At 44.8% G+C, this 22815-nt stretch overlaps 1 protein-coding gene across 4 annotated transcripts in view; it reads right to left on the bottom strand.

The window, feature by feature from the left end:
- Positions 1–13150: 13150 nt before the first annotated feature.
- SYT16 (synaptotagmin 16) overlaps positions 13151–22815 on the bottom strand; it is a 105063-nt gene continuing 95398 nt past the window's right edge. For all 4 annotated transcript variants that reach the window (XM_077265627.1, XM_077265609.1, XM_077265600.1 and 1 more), the window contains one exon: positions 13151–17832. In XM_077265627.1, coding sequence (XP_077121742.1) covers positions 17519–17832 — 314 coding nt within the window. In that variant the 3' untranslated portion in view covers positions 13151–17518. The remainder of the gene's footprint in view (positions 17833–22815) is intronic.

The raw sequence follows: 22815 nt of genomic DNA, 5'->3' as shown, positions 1-22815 counted from the left end.
TTTGGTCTCTGCAACATTGAAATAAAATGCAATAACGGGCGATCAAAAGATCATATCTACACCAAAATGGTATCAATAAAAACGTCATCTCGGCACGCAAAAAATAAGCCCTCACCCAGCCCCAGATCACGAAAATTAGAGACGCTACAGGTCTCAGAAAATGGCGCCATTTCTTTTTTTTTATTTACAAACTTTGGATTTTTTTTCACCACTTACATAAAAAAGAACCTAAACATGTTTGGTGTCTGCGAACTTGTAATTTAGCAAATAAACGTGTGCACAGCTTCAATAGGAGGTGCCCAGGTAGGTTCCAACACCTTAGGCCAGTCTCACACGTCCAGATAATTCCGGTACCGGAAAAATCGGTACCGGAGTTATCCGTGTCCGTGTGTCTGTGAGCTCACGTGGCACATCAGTGCGGCACACGTGCGGCAGCCGTGTGCCGCCCGTGTGCCGACTGAGTACCACACGGACCGGGCAGGAGACAGCGCTACAGTAAGCGCTGACCCCAGCGTGGTGCTGAAGCCGCCATTCATCCCTTCTCTCCAGCAGCGTTCGCTGGAAAGAAGGAATGAAAAATCATTGTTTTTTTATTTTTTTTGTGGTTAAAATAAACTTCCCGGCAACCTCCCCCCTCCCACCCCCTGTGCGCCCGCCCGCTGGAAATAAAATACTCACCCAGCTCCCTCGATGCTTCCTCTCAGCACCGCAGCTTGTCCTGCATGAGCGGTCACGTGGTGCCGCTCATTGCAGTGATGAATATGCGGCTCCACCCCTATGGGAGGTGGAGCCGCATATTCATCACTGTAATGAGCGGAACCACGTGACCGCTCATACAGGACAAGCTGCGGCGCTGAGAGGAAGCATCGAGGGAGCTGGGTGAGTATTTTATTTCCAGCGGGCGGGCGCACAGGGGGTGGGAGGTTGCCGGGAAGTTTATTTTAACCACAAAAAAAATAAAAAAACAATGATTTTTCATTCCTTCTCTCCAGGGAACGCTGCTGGAGAGAAGGGATGAATGGCGGCTTCAGCACCACGCTGGGGACAGCGCTTACTGTAGCGCTGTCTCCTGCATGGCACACGGACGGCACACGAACGGCATCCGTGTGCGGTACGCGTTTTACACGGACCCATTGACTTTAATGGGTCCGTGCGATCCGTGCACTCCCACGAACACTGACATGTCTCCGTGTTTTTCAAACGGACACACGGTCCGTGAAAACACGCTGACATGTGCAGAGACACATTGATTTTAATGTGTCTACGTGAGTCAGTGTCTCCGGTACGTGAGAAAACTGTCACCACACGTACCGGAGCCACTGACGTGTGAAACAGGCCTTAATCATATATAAGAAAAACCTGGAACTCAACTTATATATAGGCGGTTTATTATTCAAGTAACAAAACGTTTCGGTCACCAATTTGACCTTCATCAGTTACTGTAAGCATAATATGATAACACTCAGTGAAAGGAAACAGTGTTTAAAAATAAAAAATAAAAAAAAAATAAATAAAGTATATACAAAACTCGATTATCAATAGATCAATAATAGGGCATGGTAATGGAAGTACAGAAAAAACGGTACAGAGAAACTGTAACTGTAACAGTAACTGATGAAGGTCAAATTGGTGACCAAAACGTTTTGTTACTTGAATAATAAACCGCCTATATATAAGTTGAGTGCCAGGTTTTTCTTATATGCGAACTCATAATGACCTGGAGAATCATAATGCCAGGTCAGTTTAGTATTTAGTGAACATGGTAAAAAAACATTGTGGAATTGAACTGTGTTTGCAATTTCACCACACTTAGAATTTTCTTCACGTTTTCCAGTACACAATATGGTAAAAGCAATTGTGTAGTTCAAAAATACAACTCGTCCCTCAAAAAACAAGCCCTCACATGGGCATAGTGACGGAAAAATAAAAAACGTATGGCTCTGGGAAGGAGGGGAGCAAAAAAATGGAAATACCCCTGGTCGTTAAGGGGTTAAACTGGACGTATGAAAAATTCCCCAAAATGTGCCTGTGAGGAATTGGGGTAAATGTCCAGACCTTAATCTGATTAAGGCTACGTTCACATTTGCGGTCAGCGCCGCAGCTGCGCCACATGCGTCATGCGCCCCTATATTTAACATGGGGGCGCATGGACATGCGTTGTGCTGCGTTTTGCGCCGCATGGCCGCAAGCGTTGGACGCAAGAAACGCTTCAAGTTGCATTTTTTTTGCGTCCAACTTTCGGCCAAAAAGGACGCATGCGGCGCAAAACGCAGCGTTTTAGCGTGCGTTTTGCCGCGTTTTTGTTTGCGTTGTGCGCTGCGGCGCCGACGCTGCGGCGCACAACGCAAATGTGAACGTAGCCTAAGATACTCAAGCAATGCCTGTGGGTGTGCACGAGGACTAAGTGGTCAACCAATAGATATTTTTTGTTTTTTACGAATGATCATATTAATAACAATAATTCCTAAAGTTGTTAAATGTAGATGTGTATTGTCTGACTTTTCCTATTAAAAGATACTCTACGTCCTAAAGAAAGCTACAACACCAAGAAAGAAAATTTGTGGATTTGTGGAAATCTCAGGATGGATAGACATGTTAATGATATGCAAATGATGAGAAAATGGGAACAAATTTTTCAAAACATCTCAATTTATTCAGTTTGGAGTATGAGCGCCATGTGCAGAAATCTCACTTACAGTCTTGGCTGAAGATATTAAAGATTGAGGAACAAATGCCCTTGGGCAAATCATCAAGATCCACTGCTGGCAGCTCACTGTTGTCGACCAATGACGTCTGTGAGGATCTGAGGTTGTGGGTAGTAATAATCACCTAGGCAGGTTAAAGGGAACCTGTCACCCCCAAAATCGAAGGTGAGCTAAGCCCTCCGGCATCAGGGGCTTATCTACAGCATTCTGTAATGCTGTAGATAAGCCCCCGATGTATCCTGAAAGATGAGAAAAAGAGGTTAGATTATACTCACCCAGGGGCGGTCCCGATTCTGTTCTGGTCCGATGGGCGTCGCCGTCCGGTCCGGGGCCTCCCGTCTTCTTACAATGACGTCCTCTTCTTGTCTTCAGGCTGCAGCTCCGGCACAGGCGTACTTTGTCTGCCCTGTTGAGGGCAGAGCAAAGTACTGCAGTGCGCAGGTGCTGGGCCTCTCTGACCTTTCCCGGCACCTGCGCACTGCAGTACTTTGCTCTGCCCTCAACTACAGAATGCTGTAGATAAGCCCCTGATGCCGGTGGGCTTAGCTCACCTTCAATTTTGGGGGTGACAGGTCCCCTTTAATGATGCAGTTATTTAGTTCCCCTGACCCTTGTCAGGTGATACCCGCTGTCTCCCAACTTTTGGTTGGCCCATGGCTTTTGTATCTCGCACCAGTATAGTCTGTAGTCACAGTCCATACTCTTTCAGATGATGGATATCATGACCGTAGCACTTGTATCGAGCTCCAGCCAGCAGCAACCTATAGCACAGTACCAGCAAGTACACAGAATGATAGAAATGACAGAGTCTCACCCTTCCTCTGGCACGGCACGCTGATGATTAGAACCTCATCGATTTCAGGGCATCCTATTATCCCAACCAGTAGCACCCCGCTTTTGGAGGGAACCCACAAAGAGGAAGAAGCGGCAAGTTTAGGAGACTGACCCAGCACAGTGAGGTATATATCGCCAAGTGACCAAAGTGTCCCATCCTGGGTTCTCCAAACGTTTTTGTCTGTACAAGGATGGGTATTGGAGCCGATCTCTATTCTACCATATGGAGCCATGGTTCCCTTCGGCTGTTCCTGAAGAGTCTCTCTACAGAGGGACTTCTCTTTTTGGTTGTTGCAATTTCAATGTGGAGGAGTGTGGATACTGCATCTGTGGATCTCTAGTCTGAATTGACATAAATGGTGATGTACCATAACTGTAAAGGTGACAAAGTCCACCCAGCGCTCATTGCAATTTTTCAAATCGCTTAGTATGGCTCCATTTTCACAGACAGGTTGTGTCTGGTATTGCAGCTCATCTTTAGTAATTAGAGCAGTGCTGAATGTTTTTTTTTTTTTCTTATTTCACACAATCCCTATATTTCAGCTTCATCATATCACAACCTCTCCGTGTAACATACTGTAAAAGTGACGATGCTTGGGGACTCCGTCTTCTCATCCCCAGGGAATAAAGTGTAATCCTGAACTGTCAGTGCGTTGTACCACGTCTTGTAGCAGAGCAGGGCACCGGCACGGTTTATGTCATAAATTATAAAGTATCTACTTGGTTCTCGAAAATGAGAAGGGGTGACAAGTGGTTTTTATGGTAACCATGGATACTGCTGTAAAAAAACGGCTAAAAACAAAGTCAGTCTGTGAATTAATGATTATCTTATGACTCATACAAAGCCCTTTTACAATCCACCTAACCGCATAGTTACTGAGTGATAGGACGCAAAGCCATCACATGGCAGCAGTGCGTTCTGCTGCAGACAATCGCCCAGGCATCGCATCCCACTCCTTTTTTATTCTAGGTGGATGAAGATTTCCTATTGTTTGCTCAGTGTGATCAATGACTGGTCACTATCTACAAGTGCTTCTCACAAAATTAGAATATCATCAAAAAGTTTATTTCAGTTCTTCAATACAAAAAGAGATTTACTTCTGTTAATGTTGATTATGGCTTACAGCCAAAGAAAGACCAAAAGTCATTATCTCAGTAAATTAGAATACTTTATAACACCAGCTTGAAAAATTACTTTTAAATCCGAAATGTTGGCCTACTGAAATGTGTGTTCAGTAAATGCACTCAATACTTGGTCAGAGCTCCTTTTGCATCAATTACTGCATCAATATGGGGTGGCATGGAGGTGATCAGCCTGTGGCACTGCTGAGGTGTTATGGAAGCCCAGGTTGCTGTGAAAGCAGCCTTCAGCTTGTCTGCATTGTTGGGTCGGGTGTTTCATCTTCCTCTTGACAATCAAGGTCAGGCGAGTTTGTTGGCCAATCAAGCACAGTGATACTGTTGTTTATAAACCAGGTATTGGTACCTTTGGCAGTGTGGACAGGTGCCAAGTCCTGCTGGAGAATGACATTTCCATCTCCAAAAAGCTTGTCGGCAAAATTTCCTAGTAGACAGCTGCGCTGACGTTGGTCTTGATAAAGCACAGTGGACCTACACCAGCAGATGACATGGCTCCCCAAACCATCACCGATTGTGGAAACTTCACACTAGACCTCAAGCAGCTTGGATTGTGGCCTCTCCACTCTTCCACCAGACTCTGGGACCCTGATTTCCAAATGAAATGCAAAATTTACTTTCATCTGAAAACAACAGATTGGACCACTGAGCAACAGTCCAGTTCTTTTTCTCCTTGGCCCAGGTAAGGCACTTCTGGCGTTGTCTATTGGTCATGAGTGGCTTGACACAAGGAATGCGACACTTGTAGTCTATGTCCTGGATACGTCTGTGTGTGGTGGCTATTGAAGCAATGACTCCTGCAGAAGCCCACTCCTTGTGAATCTCCCCAAATTTTTGAATGGCCTTTTCTTAACAATTTATTCCAGGTGTTATGGTTCTCAATGGCAAGAGAACATAGCCCAGCAAACATAAGTACTAGCTCTTGGAAGGATGGAAACTAAACTGACCATGAACTAAACCTGCCGCACAACTAACAGTAGCCGGGTAGCGTTGCCTACGTTTTTTATCCCTAGACGCCCAGCGCCGGCCGGAGGACTAACTAATCCTGGCAGAGGAAAATATAGTCCTGGCTCACCTCTAGAGAAGTTTCCCCGATAGGCAGACAGAGGCCCCCACATATATTGGCGGTGATTTTAGATGAAATGACAAACGTAGTATGAAAATAGGTTTAGCAAAATTGAGGTCCGCTTACTAGATAGCAGGAAGACAGAAAGGGCACTTTCATGGTCAGCTGAAAACCCTATCAAAATACCATCCTGAAATTACTTTAAGACTCTAGTATTAACTCATAACATCAGAGTGGCAATTTCAGATCACAAGAGCTTTCCAGACACAGAAACGAAACTACAGCTGTGAACTGGAACAAAATGCAAAAACAAACGAGGACTAAAGTCCAACTTAGCTGGGAGTTGTCTAGCAGCAGGAACATGCACAGAAAGGCTTCTGATTACAATGATGACCGGCATGGAAGTGACAGAGGAGCAAGGTTAAATAGCGACTCCCACATCCTGATGGAAACAGGTGAACAGAGGGGATGATGCACACCAGTTCAATTCCACCAGTGGCCACCGGGGGAGCCCAAAATCCAATTTCACAACAGTACCCCCCCCTCAAGGAGGGGGCACCGAACCCTCACCAGAACCACCAGGGCGATCAGGATGAGCCCTATGAAAGGCACGGACCAGATCGGAGGCATGAACATCAGAGGCAGTCACCCAAGAATTATCCTCCTGACCGTATCCCTTCCATTTGACCAGATACTGGAGTTTCCGTCTGGAAACACGGGAGTCCAAGATTTTTTCCACAACGTACTCCAACTCGCCCTCAACCAACACCGGAGCAGGAGGCTCAACGGAAGGCACAACCGGTACCTCATACCTGCGCAACAATGACCGATGAAAAACATTATGAATAGAAAAAGATGCAGGGAGGTCCAAACGGAAGGACACAGGGTTAAGAATCTCCAATATCTTGTACGGGCCGATGAACCGAGGCTTAAACTTAGGAGAAGAAACCCTCATAGGGACAAAACGAGAAGACAACCACACCAAGTCCCCAACACAAAGCCGAGGACCAACCCGACGCCGGCGGTTGGCAAAAAGCTGAGTCTTCTCCTGGGACAACTTCAAATTGTCCACTACCTGCCCCCAAATCTGATGCAACCTCTCCACCACAGCATCCACTCCAGGACAATCCGAAGATTCCACCTGACCAGAAGAAAATCGAGGATGAAACCCCGAATTACAGAAAAAAGGAGACACCAAGGTGGCAGAGCTGGCCCGATTATTGAGGGCAAACTCCGCTAAAGGCAAAAAAGCAACCCAATCATCCTGATCTGCAGACACAAAACACCTCAAATATGTCTCCAAGGTCTGATTCGTCCGCTCGGTCTGGCCATTAGTCTGAGGATGGAAAGCAGACGAGAAAGACAAATCCATGCCCATCCTAGCACAGAATGCCCGCCAAAATCTAGACACGAACTGGGTTCCTCTGTCAGAAACGATATTCTCCGGAATACCATGCAAACGGACCACATTTTGAAAAAACAGAGGAACCAACTCGGAAGAAGAAGGCAACTTAGGCAGGGGAACCAAATGGACCATCTTAGAGAAACGGTCACACACCACCCAGATGACAGACATCTTCTGAGAAACAGGGAGATCCGAAATAAAATCCATCGAGATGTGCGTCCAGGGCCTCTTCGGGATAGGCAAGGGCAACAACAATCCACTAGCCCGAGAACAACAAGGCTTGGCCCGAGCACAGACGTCACAAGACTGCACAAAGCCTCGCACATCTCGAGACAGGGAAGGCCACCAGAAGGACCTTGCCACCAAATCCCTGGTACCAAAGATTCCAGGATGACCTGTCAACGCAGAAGAATGAACCTCAGAAATGACTTTACTGGTCCAATCATCAGGAACAAACAGTCTACCAGGTGGGCAACGATCAGGTCTATCCGCCTGAAACTCCTGCAAGGCCCGCCGCAGGTCTGGAGAAACGGCAGACAATATCACTCCATCCTTAAGGATACCTGTAGGTTCAGAGTTACCAGGGGAGTCAGGCTCAAAACTCCTAGAAAGGGCATCCGCCTTAACATTCTTAGAACCCGGCAGGTAGGACACCACAAAATTAAACCGAGAGAAAAACAACGACCAGCGCGCCTGTCTAGGATTCAGGCGTCTGGCGGACTCAAGATAAATTAGATTTTTGTGGTCAGTCAATACCACCACCTGATGTCTAGCCCCCTCAAGCCAATGACGCCACTCCTCAAAAGCCCACTTCATGGCCAAAAGCTCCCGATTCCCAACATCATAATTCCGCTCGGCAGGCGAAAATTTACGCGAGAAAAAGGCACAAGGTCTCGTCACGGAACAATCGGAACTTCTCTGCGACAAAACTGCCCCAGCTCCGATTTCAGAAGCGTCGACCTCAACCTGAAAAGGAAGAGCAACATCAGGCTGACGCAACACAGGGGCGGAAGAAAAGCGGCGCTTAAGCTCCCGAAAGGCCTCCACAGCAGCAGGGGACCAATCAGCAACATCAGCACCCTTCTTAGTCAAATCAGTCAATGGTTTAACAACATCAGAAAAACCAGCAATAAATCGACGATAAAAGTTAGCAAAGCCCAAAAATTTCTGAAGACTCTTAAGAGAAGAGGGTTGCGTCCAATCACAAATAGCCTGAACCTTGACAGGATCCATCTCGATGGAAGAGGGGGAAAAAATATATCCCAAAAAGGAAATCTTTTGAACCCCAAAAACGCACTTAGAACCCTTCACACACAAGGAATTAGACCGCAAAACCTGAAAAACCCTCCTGACCTGCTGGACATGAGAGTCCCAGTCATCCGAAAAAAATCAAAATATCATCCAGATACACAATCATAAATTTATCCAAATAATCACGGAAAATGTCATGCATAAAGGACTGAAAGACTGAAGGGGCATTTGAAAGACCAAAAGGCATCACCAAATACTCAAAGTGGCCCTCGGGCGTATTAAATGCGGTCTTCCACTCATCCCCCTGCTTAATTCGCACCAAATTATACGCCCCACGGAGATCTATCTTAGAGAACCACTTGGCCCCCTTTATGCGAGCAAACAAATCAGTCAGCAGTGGCAACGGATATTGATATTTAACCGTGATTTTATTCAAAAGCCGATAATCAATACACGGTCTCAAAGAGCCATCTTTCTTAGCCACAAAGAAAAAACCGGCTCCTAAGGGAGATGACGAAGGACGAATATGTCCCTTTTCCAAGGACTCCTTTATATATTCTCGCATAGCAGCATGTTCAGGCACAGACAGATTAAATAAACGACCCTTAGGGTATTTACTACCCGGAATCAAATCTATGGCACAATCGCACTCCCGGTGCGGAGGTAATGAACCAAGCTTAGGTTCTTCAAAAACGTCACGATATTCAGTCAAGAATTCAGGAATCTCAGAGGGAATAGATGATGAAATGGAAACCACAGGTACGTCCCCATGCTTCCCCTTACATCCCCAGCTTAACACAGACATAGCTTTCCAGTCAAGGACTGGGTTATGAGATTGCAGCCATGGCAATCCAAGCACCAACACATCATGTAGGTTATACAGCACAAGAAAGCGAATAATCTCCTGATGATCCGGATTAATCCGCATAGTTACTTGTGTCCAGTATTGTGGTTTATTACTAGCCAATGGGGTGGAGTCAATCCCCTTCAGGGGTATAGGAGTTTCAAGAGGCTCCAAATCATACCCACAGCGTTTGGCAAAGGACCAATCCATAAGACTCAAAGCGGCGCCAGAGTCGACATAGGCATCCGCGGTAATAGATGATAAAGAACAAATCAGGGTCACAGATAGAATAAACTTAGACTGTAAAGTGCCAATTGAAACAGACTTATCAAGCTTCTTAGTACGCTTAGAGCATGATGATATAACATGAGTTGAATCACCGCAATAGAAGCACAACCCATTTTTTCGTCTTAAATTCTGCCGTTCACTTCTGGACAGAATTCTATCACATTGCATATTCTCTGGCGTCTTCTCAGTAGACACCGCCAAATGGGGCACAGGTTTGCGCTCCCGCAGACGCCTATCGATCTGGATAGCCATTGTCATGGACTCATTCAGACCCGCAGGCACAGGGAACCCCACCATAACATCCTTAATGGCATCAGAGAGACCCTCTCTGAAATTCGCCGCCAGGGCGCACTCATTCCACTGAGTAAGCACAGCCCATTTACGGAATTTCTGGCAGTATATTTCAGCTTCGTCTTGCCCCTGAGATAGGGACATCAAGGCCTTTTCCGCCTGAAGCTCTAACTGAGGTTCCTCATAAAGCAACCCCAAGGCCAGAAAAAACGCATCCACATTGAGCAACGCAGGATCCCCTGGAGCCAATGCAAAAGCCCAATCCTGAGGGTCGCCCCGGAGCAAGGAAATCACAATCCTGACCTGCTGAGCAGGATCTCCAGCAGAGCGAGATTTCAGGGACAAAAACAACTTGCAATTATTTTTGAAATTTTGAAAGCAAGATCTATTCCCCGAGAAAAATTCAGGCAAAGGAATTCTAGGTTCAGATATAGGAACATGAACAACAAAATGTTGTAAATTTTGAACTTTCGTGGTGAGATTATTCAAACCTGCAGCTAAACTCTGAATATCCATTTTAAACAGGTGAACACAGAGCCATTCCAGGATTAGAAGGAGAGAGAGAGAGAGAAAGGCTGCAATATAGGCAGACTTGCAAGATATTCAATTACAAGCACACTCAGAACTGAAGGGAAGGGAAAAAAAAAAAAAAATCTTCAGCAGACTTCTCTTTTCTCTCCTTTCTCTGTCAATTAATTTAACCCTTTTTTGGGGCCGGTCAAACTGTTATGGTTCTCAATGGCAAGAGAACATAGCCCAGCAAACATAAGTACTAGCTCTTGGAAGGATGGAAACTAAACTGACCATGAACTAAACCTGCCGCACAACTAACAGTAGCCGGGTAGCGTTGCCTACGTTTTTTATCCCTAGACGCCCAGCGCCGGCCGGAGGACTAACTAATCCTGGCAGAGGAAAATATAGTCCTGGCTCACCTCTAGAGAAGTTTCCCCGATAGGCAGACAGAGGCCCCCACATATATTGGCGGTGATTTTAGATGAAATGACAAACGTAGTATGAAAATAGGTTTAGCAAAATTGAGGTCCGCTTACTAGATAGCAGGAAGACAGAAAGGGCACTTTCATGGTCAGCTGAAAACCCTATCAAAATACCATCCTGAAATTACTTTAAGACTCTAGTATTAACTCATAACATCAGAGTGGCAATTTCAGATCACAAGAGCTTTCCAGACACAGAAACGAAACTACAGCTGTGAACTGGAACAAAATGCAAAAACAAACGAGGACTAAAGTCCAACTTAGCTGGGAGTTGTCTAGCAGCAGGAACATGCACAGAAAGGCTTCTGATTACAATGATGACCGGCATGGAAGTGACAGAGGAGCAAGGTTAAATAGCGACTCCCACATCCTGATGGAAACAGGTGAACAGAGGGGATGATGCACACCAGTTCAATTCCACCAGTGGCCACCGGGGGAGCCCAAAATCCAATTTCACAACATCCAGGCTGCAGTTATCCCGGTTGCTTGTGCACCTTTTTCTACCACACTTTTTCCTTCCACTCAACTTTCCGTTAATATGCTTGGATACAGCACTCTGTGAACAGCCAGCTTCTTTAGCAATGACCTTTTGTATTTTACCCTCCTTGTGGAGTGTGTCAATGACTGCCTTCTGGACATCTGTCAAGTCACCAGTCTTCCCCATGATTTTGGAGCCAACTGAAACAGACCAAAGGACCTATATGAACTCCTAGGAATCCTTTGCAGTTGTTTTTTGTTATTATAATTTACTGAGATAATGACTTTTGGGTTTTCATTGGCTGTAAGCCATAATCATCAACATTAACAGAAACAAACACTTGAAATAGATCACACTGTTTGTAATGACTCTATATATGAGTTTCACTTTTTGTATTGAAGAACTGAAATAAATTAACGTTTTGATGCTATTCTAATTTAGTGAGAAGCACCAGTGTGATTTAGTGGAGTTGGGTAGTTGTTGGTCGAACAAACCATATACTGAAGTCCTGAGTTGGCACTGCTATGTTTCCTGGTGTACAGGGACCCATTGGGGTTGCAAGACTATTGCTGGATCCAGCAGAATTCCAGAACGGAAGGCAATGGTCATATTGTGGAGTTGCATTTTTATGACTTTTACAAAAAATTGCCTTTTCTTTAAATTTTTCATTTGCGCTCTGAAACATCAAGTGACAAAAAGATATATGTATGAGAAACGAAAAGCTCAACTGTTTTCTTGTAGAAGCAGTGCCTCCTTTGTTCATAGGCTTTGCCTGGTATAGCAGATCAGCCTCATTCACATGACATTGATATTGACAAGTAATGTGTTATTTACTTGTCCTGGTTCCAGCACCAAGCATGGCCAAACTGTGTCCCATCTTTTACTCTGATAAAGTCATCCATCTGGGTAACTTAAACTTGATTCAGGTGGCATAATGCCGCCTGAGTATTCAGGTAGTTGGCATTCCTGCCACAACACTGTACCACCACTGCTGTCTCAACTCTACTATTTTGCTACATTGTAACTCCAGCACTGCTATACCTAGCACATCTGTACAACTCTGCTATTTCATGATTCTAGCACTGCGACATTAGTCCTTGCTGTACAACTCTGCTACTCTTTAACACCATCAATGCTACATCAAGCATAAAACTTTGTAAAACTTTGCTATTCTGTGGCTCGAGCACTTCTGCAAGAGCCTCCCTTGCAAGCTTAGTTCTGCTACACTTTTTTGCTGAATCAACTCTGCTACATCACTGTGCCAGCTCTGCAACTTTGACCTTCTGTTGCAAACACTCCCATGCTACACTGGTTCCTCCTTGCTGAGTCATCCCTGCTACATTGCTGTGCCACCTCTGCTAATTTAAGCCTCTGTTGCAATCTTGGCTCTACTACACAGGTTCTTCACTGCTGAGTTGAATCTGCTACATCAGTGTTCCAGCTCTGCTGCTGTTGCTCCAGTTCAGATGCTCAGGCTGCCATTTTTCTAGCTATCCCACTGATCTTACCATTGTTACAACTAGATTGTCCTGTTGCATCTGCACCTCCTGTTCATGCTACATGAAAACTGCTCAAGGAGACCAAAGGCTTTGAGGATCCACCTTTCCAAGGTGAGAGACATCATACTATGCCATTGAATAATAACACAGTACAGCATCACCTTATGGATATATTCTCCCATAGAAACAATGGTGTGGCAAAATATCCATGATGCTACTCCCAATAAAAGTTGGAAGAAAAAAATTATTTTATGAGTGTTAAAACACAACTTTGTACAGAGCTGGGCACGAAACCCAATGCAAGAAGCCTAAACTGACCCATTGCTTTTTGATAATTTTTGGAAATAAGAAAACAAATGGGTAAAGCATATTTTTTTATTGCTTTCCATGCAGCTTGAAAATATAGAATCCAGTCTAAATCAGTATCAAAGACATTCCAAGTCATTAAAAAGAGACAATGTTTGTTGCATGCAGTAATATACGCAGTGCTATCAAACTACTACATAACAGTGGCCATTACATATCTGATGTCACGTATGTATCAATGTGAACACGCCCCACTGATATCTCACTCCACCACTTATTACCCATCGACTATTTCATACCAATATGGTTTTTGCTCTACGACATTTTCTGTGCAAATCAGGACAACATTGTGCTTTCTACTGTATATTACAGTGGTTTATCCTGGTTGTCTGCAAGAAAGGGACACAGCTGTAATTAGAGGGACATTACTCTAATGTAAAGGCTTTGGGCACCTTTGACATAGGGAAAAGTGATGTACCTCTTAGCTCAATTATTTTCAGACTTCCTGATATGCAGTTTTCTACCTGATGTAAGTTTCAGATTTTTCACTTGTCGGAGTGTCTCTTCTAGTAATATAGGCTGGATGTATCCAGGATGCTCCAGCTGTTATCTAGGCACAGCTTCTATCCTGTCATTTCCACTCCATGCACTTTCCTCCTTTCCTATAGACCATTTTTTTTGCCCTCCCTGAGATACTTTGCTATGATCTCTAACATAAAGAGGAGGCAGGGGGAAAACAAAGAGAAATCTCAGCAGGAGCTATGATGTTTTTGAAGTTTTGTAGATCACATGGCTAGAAATCTATAAGACTAAAGCACTCCCTTAAGCCGGTTTCACATTAGCGTTTGTGTACGCAGCATAGGGTTGCGTACTTCTTACCTTCAGATCCGCATACATCCGCATCCGTCCTGCGTACCTACCTTTAACATTGTGTACGCAGGGATATGCGTGGTCATGCGTTGTATGTGGATGCGTCCCCATGCGGCGTTTTGATGTGCCTGCCGAACGCAACATGGATAAGGAACGCAACAAGGATCAGCAGTCTAAAATCGGACATCATCAGTCGGTGAACAGTCAGGGGGTCAGATACTCTGCAGCAGCAAAATAATAGATTTTTTTATGAAGATTATTGAAAGAGTTGCTTACTTTTCCATTTATGAAGCAACTACACAAAAAAAGTCAGAACAAAGGTGTACACAGGGGTTAAGCAAGGTTACATAATATATGAATTATATATTTGGGGGGGTGGACAAAAAGTAAAATAAGAAATGTAAGCAGCTTTATCCTTGGAGCCACAAGCACCAACACGTCTGTGGACCAGCAGCCCGCTATAACAGGGTGTCCAGTTCACAAGTCATGGCATGCCATGTATCAGTCACGTGCAGCACTTGCTAAATCACTGCCAGTGATTGCCTGCAGCCTTTAGGTGACTGATAAATGGGACTTAATTTCTTCCCAAATCTTAGGGACATTTTTGTATAATCCCACAATTTGCCTTTAAAGCCATGTTTTATAGGAGACAGATTGCCAAGGATTTTTTTAATACATAATACATAATACATTGCTGTTTGTACAAATCCCACTAGCAGTAAAATCTATGGGCCAGTCAGGGTTATGCCAGTGATTGATCAGGTTCTGCCAATCTCAGGTCAATGAGTGTAAAACACTGACAAAATGATAGTTTCCCAATTCCCAGCAATTAATCTTGTACAAGAAGAAGAATAGAGTTGTCATTCTATTTGGAATGTATGTTCTATTCCTATGGCAACAGCATATTTGATGCATTTGCTATATGTGCAACCTTTAGGTCAGTTTCTAAATTTTCCGGAAAGGTGACTGATGCGGATGCTTCACCTTTTGGACAGCTTTAATGATTGTTAGGGAACTGCATCAATATACATTTCTTAGGCTATGTGCACACGTTGCGGATTAGACTCAGGAATTTTTTGTGCGGATTCTGCATCTCTTGGCAGAAAAACGCAGGTGCGGATTTGTCGCATTTTTTGTGCGGACATCTTGCGTTTTTACCCCTACGGATTTCTATAATGGAATGGGTACAAAAACGCTGCAGATCCACACAAAAGAAGTGACATGCTACTTCTTTAATCCGCAGCGTTTCCACGCAGAATTTTCCGCACCATTAGCACAGCGGTTTTTTTTTTTCTCATTGATTTACATTGTACTGTAAGTCACTTGCACGGTAAAAAACGCTGCAGATCCGCAGGAAATCCGCAACGTGTGCACATAGCCTAAAAGGGAATATGTCACATTAAATCTGTAGGCAGCATGTTATAGAGCAGGGAGAGCTGAGCAGATTGATATATGACTTTGTAGTAAAATATTTATTACAAGGGTAAGTTCACACAGGGCGTTTTTGTTGCGTTTTTTATGCTAATTTTCAATTGCTTTTTACAGTACCAGCAAAGCCTATGAGATGTCAGAAATCTCATGCACACACATTGGTTTTTTGTGTGATCAGTAATTTGTGCTTTGCTGCGTTTTTTGGACATAGAGCATGTCACTTCTTTCAGCGTTTTTGGTTCATTTTTTCACCCATTTTCTTGAATAGGTGTTGAAAAAAAGCAGGTATCATTATTTGCTGCATTTTTGCTGCAGAAAATCCAAGGACATTAGAATGGACAAAGAGAAAAAAAAACGCAACAAATATGCAACAAAAAACGCACCAAAAAGGCACCTAAACCTGCATTTTTGACGCAGCTTCTTTCCTGCCAAGAAGATCAGGTTTTGCTGCGGGAAAAAAAAAAAAGCAACAAAAACGTCCTGTGTGAACTTACCCTAACTTGTACTTTGGTCCTTCTTTCCAATCTCTACTCTCTGGACTTTTAAGTCCAGCAGGCGGTCCTACTTAAAAAGTCACTCCACCCACTGGACTCTTTAAAGAAAAAGTAAGCAATTATTTCAGTTTATTACAAGTTATACTGATTTCTTTCTCTATAAAACTATATATCTATCTACTTCGCTCATCCTGTAATATGGTACATGTACAGTATTTTCAAAGTCACAAATTCCCCTTAACATCATGATTATTCTTTTTAGTTGCACAACCACTTAATAATAACTCTGTAAGATTAAGGCCACATAGTCCAACATTACTCTTCAGTATCCATCAGAACACGGACACCATTTACAGCATCCTATATGATGTCACGGCAGTGCTACTGCACTTCTGAAAGGGAAACTATGTAATCTATATATAGATATCTATATATAGATATATATATCAGGTACCCACATAGCTGATGGGCTGCGTGCATGATTGGCAGGTATTGCGCATGTGTCCTGTGCATGCCAATTGTGTGAGAATCCCAGCAATATATTGGGAAGCAACATCATCGGCACCGCGTCCGCTCAGCTCCTCATGCGGAAGTGAGTGGAGTCAAACAACCCCTTTAAAGGGAATTTGTCAGTAGGATCAACCTTCCTAAGCCCTCTTGGTCATGTAGGTCATAAAAAGTTGAATAAAATGATACCTTGGTATCTGCAATCCAGTGTTTAATTCCAGAGTGGTCCACAGTTTTATCAATATGTAAATGAGCTGCCAAGATCTATGGGCCGGACATAGATCTCCCAGGCAATCTGTCTCCAAAGCTAATTTTAAATGAAAGGGGTCGTTACCAGTGTGAGACATGTACTAAATGACAGTCTGCTCTCCTGGTCTACATCTCTCACACTGGTAACTTCCCCTTTTATTTATAATATGCTCTGGAGGCAGATTCTCGAGGAGATCTATGTCTGGCCCATAGATCTTAGTAGCTCATTTACATATTAAGAAAAACATGGATTTCTCTGGAATAAGCCATCGGATTGGAGATATCAAGACATAATTTTATTCAACTTTATAGGACTTACATGTCCATATACACAACGTAGGGGACATTATCCCACTGCCAGATTCTCTTCAAAGTATCCAAACTGGAGATTAACTTGAGGACCTCACTGGAAAACTGTCCTTCTTACCTATCATAATTAATTAGCTATGAACCTAGTTCATGTGATTTGTTTCTCTGGGAAACGAGGCAGTTCTTTCTGGCAAATAGTTTTAAAAATGACATTGACAATTTAGTACACAGTATTATTTCTGCTATCATACTTTCAGAATCCTACACTTATTTATTGAAGACCTGTAACCCATCCAGCAGGACCATCCTTAATTCCCCTTTTACAAAGGCCTATGATACAGTTCTCAGCAGATAATTAGTTCTTAATTTGGCATAGAACGTCAACAACTGGTTTGCCATATATTCGGGAGGACCTCTTGTGCTAATACAAAGTGCAAATTTTTTGTCATACATGTTCTCCCAAAAATATATCCAGCCTATTGACTTTTTATCCTATACCAATGTTTTCTTCTATAACTCTATTCTGTATGTCTGTAAGTTCTGATAATTCTGTAGTTCATTAGGCTTCCAGTAGAGTATGCCATCGACACACTTCTTGACCCTTTGACTCCTTCATTTCCAACCAATGACTTTGTTCTTCTTCTCCGCTGCTGTTTTGACCCAATGAAATCCAGCCAATCATCTCCTTTCTTTTGATGGTGCGCCGATTATATATGGAAATCATCAGAGTGACGTCAGTAAGCTGAAACAAAGCCACTTGAAAAATGAAGGTTTCTTTGTAGACTGGGTTTGGTTGGCCCCTTCGTATGGATGTTTTACAACGTGATAGTTCCTGGCCAACAGAATTTAACAGTGAGAGTTTTCCATAGGTATCTGCCGAGAGAATAATATATGTAGGTTAAGTTGCCATAGAAAAGATTAAAGACTTAAAGCCATTGCAGAAGGAACTGCCCTCAGATGACATCCAAATGCATGTGCTCTAAAAGGGGCATATGGAAATTGGTTGCCTTAAAGGGGTATTCCCATCTCTAAGATCCTATCCCAATATGTAGCATATAATAATAATATTAGCAAATACCTCCGATTAGAAATGTAGTATAGTTTTTCTGATTCGCTATGTCTCTTTCTTCATGTGCAGGCATTGCAGGACCTTAGTTACGACCACTAATATAGTGACAGCTAGTTAGCTAGTGGTCGTAACCATGGATACATAAGGTCCTGCAATGCTTGCACATGAGGAAAGAAACCTAGTGAATCAGAATAACTATACTATATTTCTAACTGGAGGTATTCGCTAACATTATTATTATTACTACACCTACTACATATTGGGATAGGATCTTGGAGATGGGAATACCCCTTAAATGGAACCTAAAGACTCTGTAAATTGTGATATCCTCCCTTTCTATAATCTAAGAATCTAAGTGGTCTTGAAATCTCTCCTAGCCTCTGCAGACTCTGCATATTGTGATCTTCTCCATGGTAGACATCTAATAATCTCTATGATTTCTCCTCTCCTCTGCAGACTGCCTTGAGCCAATGGCATCCAGGAGCTATTTGCTGCAAGCAACTTTATCCTGAGCAACATAACAGCTGGCTATGTAGAGGAGTTACACAGACCCTACAGCAACAAAATGGCTAGTAACATCCTCTAAAACACCTGTCCTTTGTAACATCTTTCCTGTCTATCTATATTGCCAATGTTTTTTAGTTGTTTTCATTTATCTTTTTCTATTTCAGTATGAAGTGTAATATTGCACTGTGCCAAGAATTATGCACTGAAAGGAGTGTGAACACACTTCTATCTCACTTCCTGTGACACCTGTGATGAACGGTCTAAAAAGAATATTCGAGTATTCTAAGGGCACCACTAGAAAATAAAGCCGATGTAATCAGTAGTATTGATAAGGGCATATTATTCAGGGGCAGACATATACCGTATTTTTCCGACTATAAGACGCATTTTTTCCCCAAAAAAATTGTGAGGAAAATGGGGGGGGTGTGTTATAGTTGGAATGCAGGCTTACCGACATTGTGGCAGCGACAGAGGTGTGGGGATGATGTGGCGCGGTGAGCGGTATGGCATGAGCAGGGTCCCTTCCACATTTGCGGTGACGCCGCGGCCCGGTATTGAAGGAGAGCAGCAGAGCTGGGTGAGTTACGGCTTTTCCGGTGGCGGCGGCCATCTTCGTGAGGCCGCGCATGCGCAGATTGAGTTTTCTGCTTCCTGGGGCTTCAGGAAAATGGCCGCGGGAGGCCGCGCGTGCGCAGATTGAGATCGCGGCGGCCATTTTCCTGAAGCCGAGTTCGCAGATTGAGTTCTCGGCTTCAGGAAAATGGCCGCCGCGATCTCCATCTGCGCACGCGCGGCCTCCCGCGGCCATTTTCCTGAAGCCCTGGGAAGCAGAGTACTGAATCTGCGCACGCGCGGCCTCAGGAAGATGGCCGCCACCACCGGGAAAACTGTGACTCACCCAGCTCTGCTGCTCTCCTTCAATACCGGGCCGTGGCGTCACCTCAAATGTGGAAGGGACCCTGGCCGCCACCACCTGAGGAAGTGACCGCACATCTGCCACCGCCACAGCACTGCCACAACCTCCCCATGGACACCAGGCCATGGCGTCGCCCACCTAAGCAGGATGGGACCCTGCTCAGGTGCACGCCGTTCCGCCCACCTCACCTCAGCATCACCTCACCTCTGCCACCACCATGCTTCCTGTGACCCTGCTCTGCCACTGCCTGCCCTCAGGTAAGAGATCTTAAATTCGGACAATAAGACAGACCCCCATCTTATAAAAAATCTTTTTTTCTGCAATTTTCACCCCAAATTTGGGGTGTGTCTTATGGTACGGTGCGTCTTATAGTCCGAAAAATACGGTACTTGTTATAAGGGCCCAAGAGGTAAGGGGGCCACTACCAGCACCAAAGCAGGTGGAATTGTGGATCATGGTGGGTTAATGGGCTGCTAAGGGCCCATATATTGTTTTTGCACAGGGGCTGTCTTCTGTCTGTATCTGCTCCTGGCATTACTTATTATATTTTGACGCAATACGCTCAGCATCACATGGAAAATTCCTTAAGAAAAAACATGTCCTTTTTGTTTGAAAATGATGCTGGTTATTTCTCACTTTGTACATTTTGTTTCCTTTTAGGCCATGTTCCCACGTGGTATAAATGTTTTTTTATTCAGTTTTTTAGTGCCAAAAAAAACGCTGCAATGACCGGTTCAAGCAAAGTATATGTGGTTTCGTAAAAACCCACTTTCCGATTAAACACACTGTTGACACAGTTGTTGTGCATTTTGGGGGTCATTTATTTTCTCTATGGGGAGCCTGAAAAAACACAGTTGCGTTTATAAGAAACAAAATCTCAGTGTTTCTTCCAATAAAAATGTATTAAAAAAATCTGCTGTAAATCTGCATCAAAAGATGCATTAAAAAAAAGTGGAGACAGCAAAAACACAATTAGAGCAGATTGCTAATACGTATTTTGATGCTAGCAGGAAAAAAAAGCTGAGTTTTTGCACATGGGAATGTGACACCCCAGGAGTTGTCACAGTGGTATTGCCTTCCTCACGGGGATGATGATGCAATGCTTGGAAGCGAGGAAGGATCCCTTTAACAGGTAGCACGTACACACAACACTGTTCTGACTTCAGGCCAGAAGGGGGAGCTCTGATCCAGTTTGTGGGTGGCTTCCCTATATATTCTGGCTGGAGGATGAGTTAGAGTTAGGCCTGTCAGAGAGGAGTAAGGAGTGAGGTGTGGAAAGCTGGGGCCATGCGGACACGTGGTTCTGCAGCTCCTGGAAAGAGAAGAGAGGGACAGAGCAGTCTGTGAGAGACTGCGAGGGGAGAAGAGGCAAAGGACAGGAAAGATACTGGGAGTGGAGCTGCGAACAGGCTCACTCCAGAATCAGCGCAAGTAACTGGAAGCCGGAATTCCAAGGTTGTGGGGGTAAATGTATGCCCCACAGCAGAAACCGGCAGGCAGGAGATTTCAAGTCACCTGTCCACCATTACATCCGAAGGCACAGCAGCATATAGAGCTGGGAGTCGCCGCAACCAGGGACACCTGTAAAAAGGCTCAAGTTGCCTGCCATATGGATTAGTGTCCTACTTAAAGGGACAGAGAGAAAGTGAAGACCTTGTGTGAAGCCTTAGGCAGCAAGGGACTTAAACCACAGCGCAGTAAGGAAGGCTTCCAACCCCACCTGGCTAGGGGGATTCCAAATCACTTCCAGGCTGGCCGGACCTCACCACCACCTGTGATTAGTACCCTGGACTGTGGCTGCATGCCACCAGTAAAAGGTAAAGAGACTGTAACCTTGTGTCCTCCAATTCTTTCTGGCACTACACCGTCTGTCATCTTTGCCTTCTACACTGGGAGCCCTGGGGACTGAGCTCTACCTGTGGGGAACTATACCACCTCTGCTGCAATACCATCATCCCCAGAGGACCCCTTTAAGCAGCATCTGCCATCCCTGGACGAATACCACAGGTGGCGTCACGAACAAACTTTATACTTTATTCACAACAACCCCTTTAAAGACCTTCCCTTTAACTTGGACACCCAGGACCATAGACTGGGTCGCTGCCACCGTGACACACACATCTCTTTAACCGAGTACTCGGCCCTAGCAGGCGCTCCAGGAACATGGCTTTATGCTGTTTTATGTCTGAACTCTTTATAGCAAAATGTCAACTTTTTGATATTTTTACTGTCAGAAATGGCCCCTTTAGAAGAGTCAGTCCACCCCGCAATACTGATGCCGATTTGGTTACATGTGAGTGCAGCACCCCAGGTGACCGGTTGCTGCAATGATGTTGCTTTCCTTTCGAGGAGGGTAATGTCATGCTCAGAGGCAATGGAGTTCTCTTCACCAGGTAAGGCACCCACACACAACATATTCCAAATTCAGGCCAGGAGGGGGAGCTCAGGACCCGGATTCAGGGGAGCTTCCCTAAGCTATATGATCCTGACCTGGAGGAGGAGCTAGAGAGTCGGTCCAGGGAGACTGAAGTAGAAGGAAGTCAGAGAGAGCAGACAGAGAGGCCTGGCAGCCACGAGGGAGCTGCAACCTCTGGAAGGAGTGAGAGAACCTGAGGGGTTGTTGTATGTGGAGGAGCTGGAGAGGAAAGGAGCAAAGGAGAGGAACAGGGCTCAGAGGGGAACTGTGACCGGGCACCCTCATAGCCGAAGCGCAGTACCGGGTACCGGGAGCCCGAGGCTTTTGTGGGCCTCTAAGACATAGAGCAGAACCGGAGGGCCGAGAACTGTATGTAATTGGGCCACACCACACCTGAGACGCAGCAGCACTTGAAGAGCCAGGGACATGATAGAGTCCCTGTAAAAAGGCTCAAGCTGCCCGTCATGCAGGTACCTGTCTCAGGACAGGGGGAATAGAGGACTCTGCAGAAAGCTTCAGGCAGCAGGGACTTCATATACAGCATGCGCTAGTTGGAAAGGCTCATGGACCTCAACTAGGAAGGAGATTCTCCCATTGCCTTTGAGCAGGCTGGACCACCACCACCCATGCATGGTAGCCTGGACTGTGGCCTGCCAACTGCAATAAACCAGGTAAAGACTTACAACTTGTGTCCTTTACTCATTTTACTGTTCTACACCATCATCGCCATACACCTTGGGACCCCTGGGGACCCCGCTGTGGGAAGCGTTACCATCATTCCTATGACAACATCCCCCAGAGGACCCCTTTAATGCAGCATCGGTCCCACTATTGACCGAACACCACAGGTGGCGTCACGTCCTCCTTCCCTGCTTCGTGTGGATGACGCGTCCTACGTTATCATCATATTGTCCCCCAATCGCGCTCATGCGCAGCCATACTTTGATC

Source organism: Ranitomeya variabilis, chromosome 1, assembly GCF_051348905.1.
Source record: "Ranitomeya variabilis isolate aRanVar5 chromosome 1, aRanVar5.hap1, whole genome shotgun sequence".
NCBI classification, from domain to species: domain Eukaryota; kingdom Metazoa; phylum Chordata; class Amphibia; order Anura; family Dendrobatidae; genus Ranitomeya; species Ranitomeya variabilis.
This window is presented reverse-complemented; position numbering and strand designations above follow the sequence as displayed.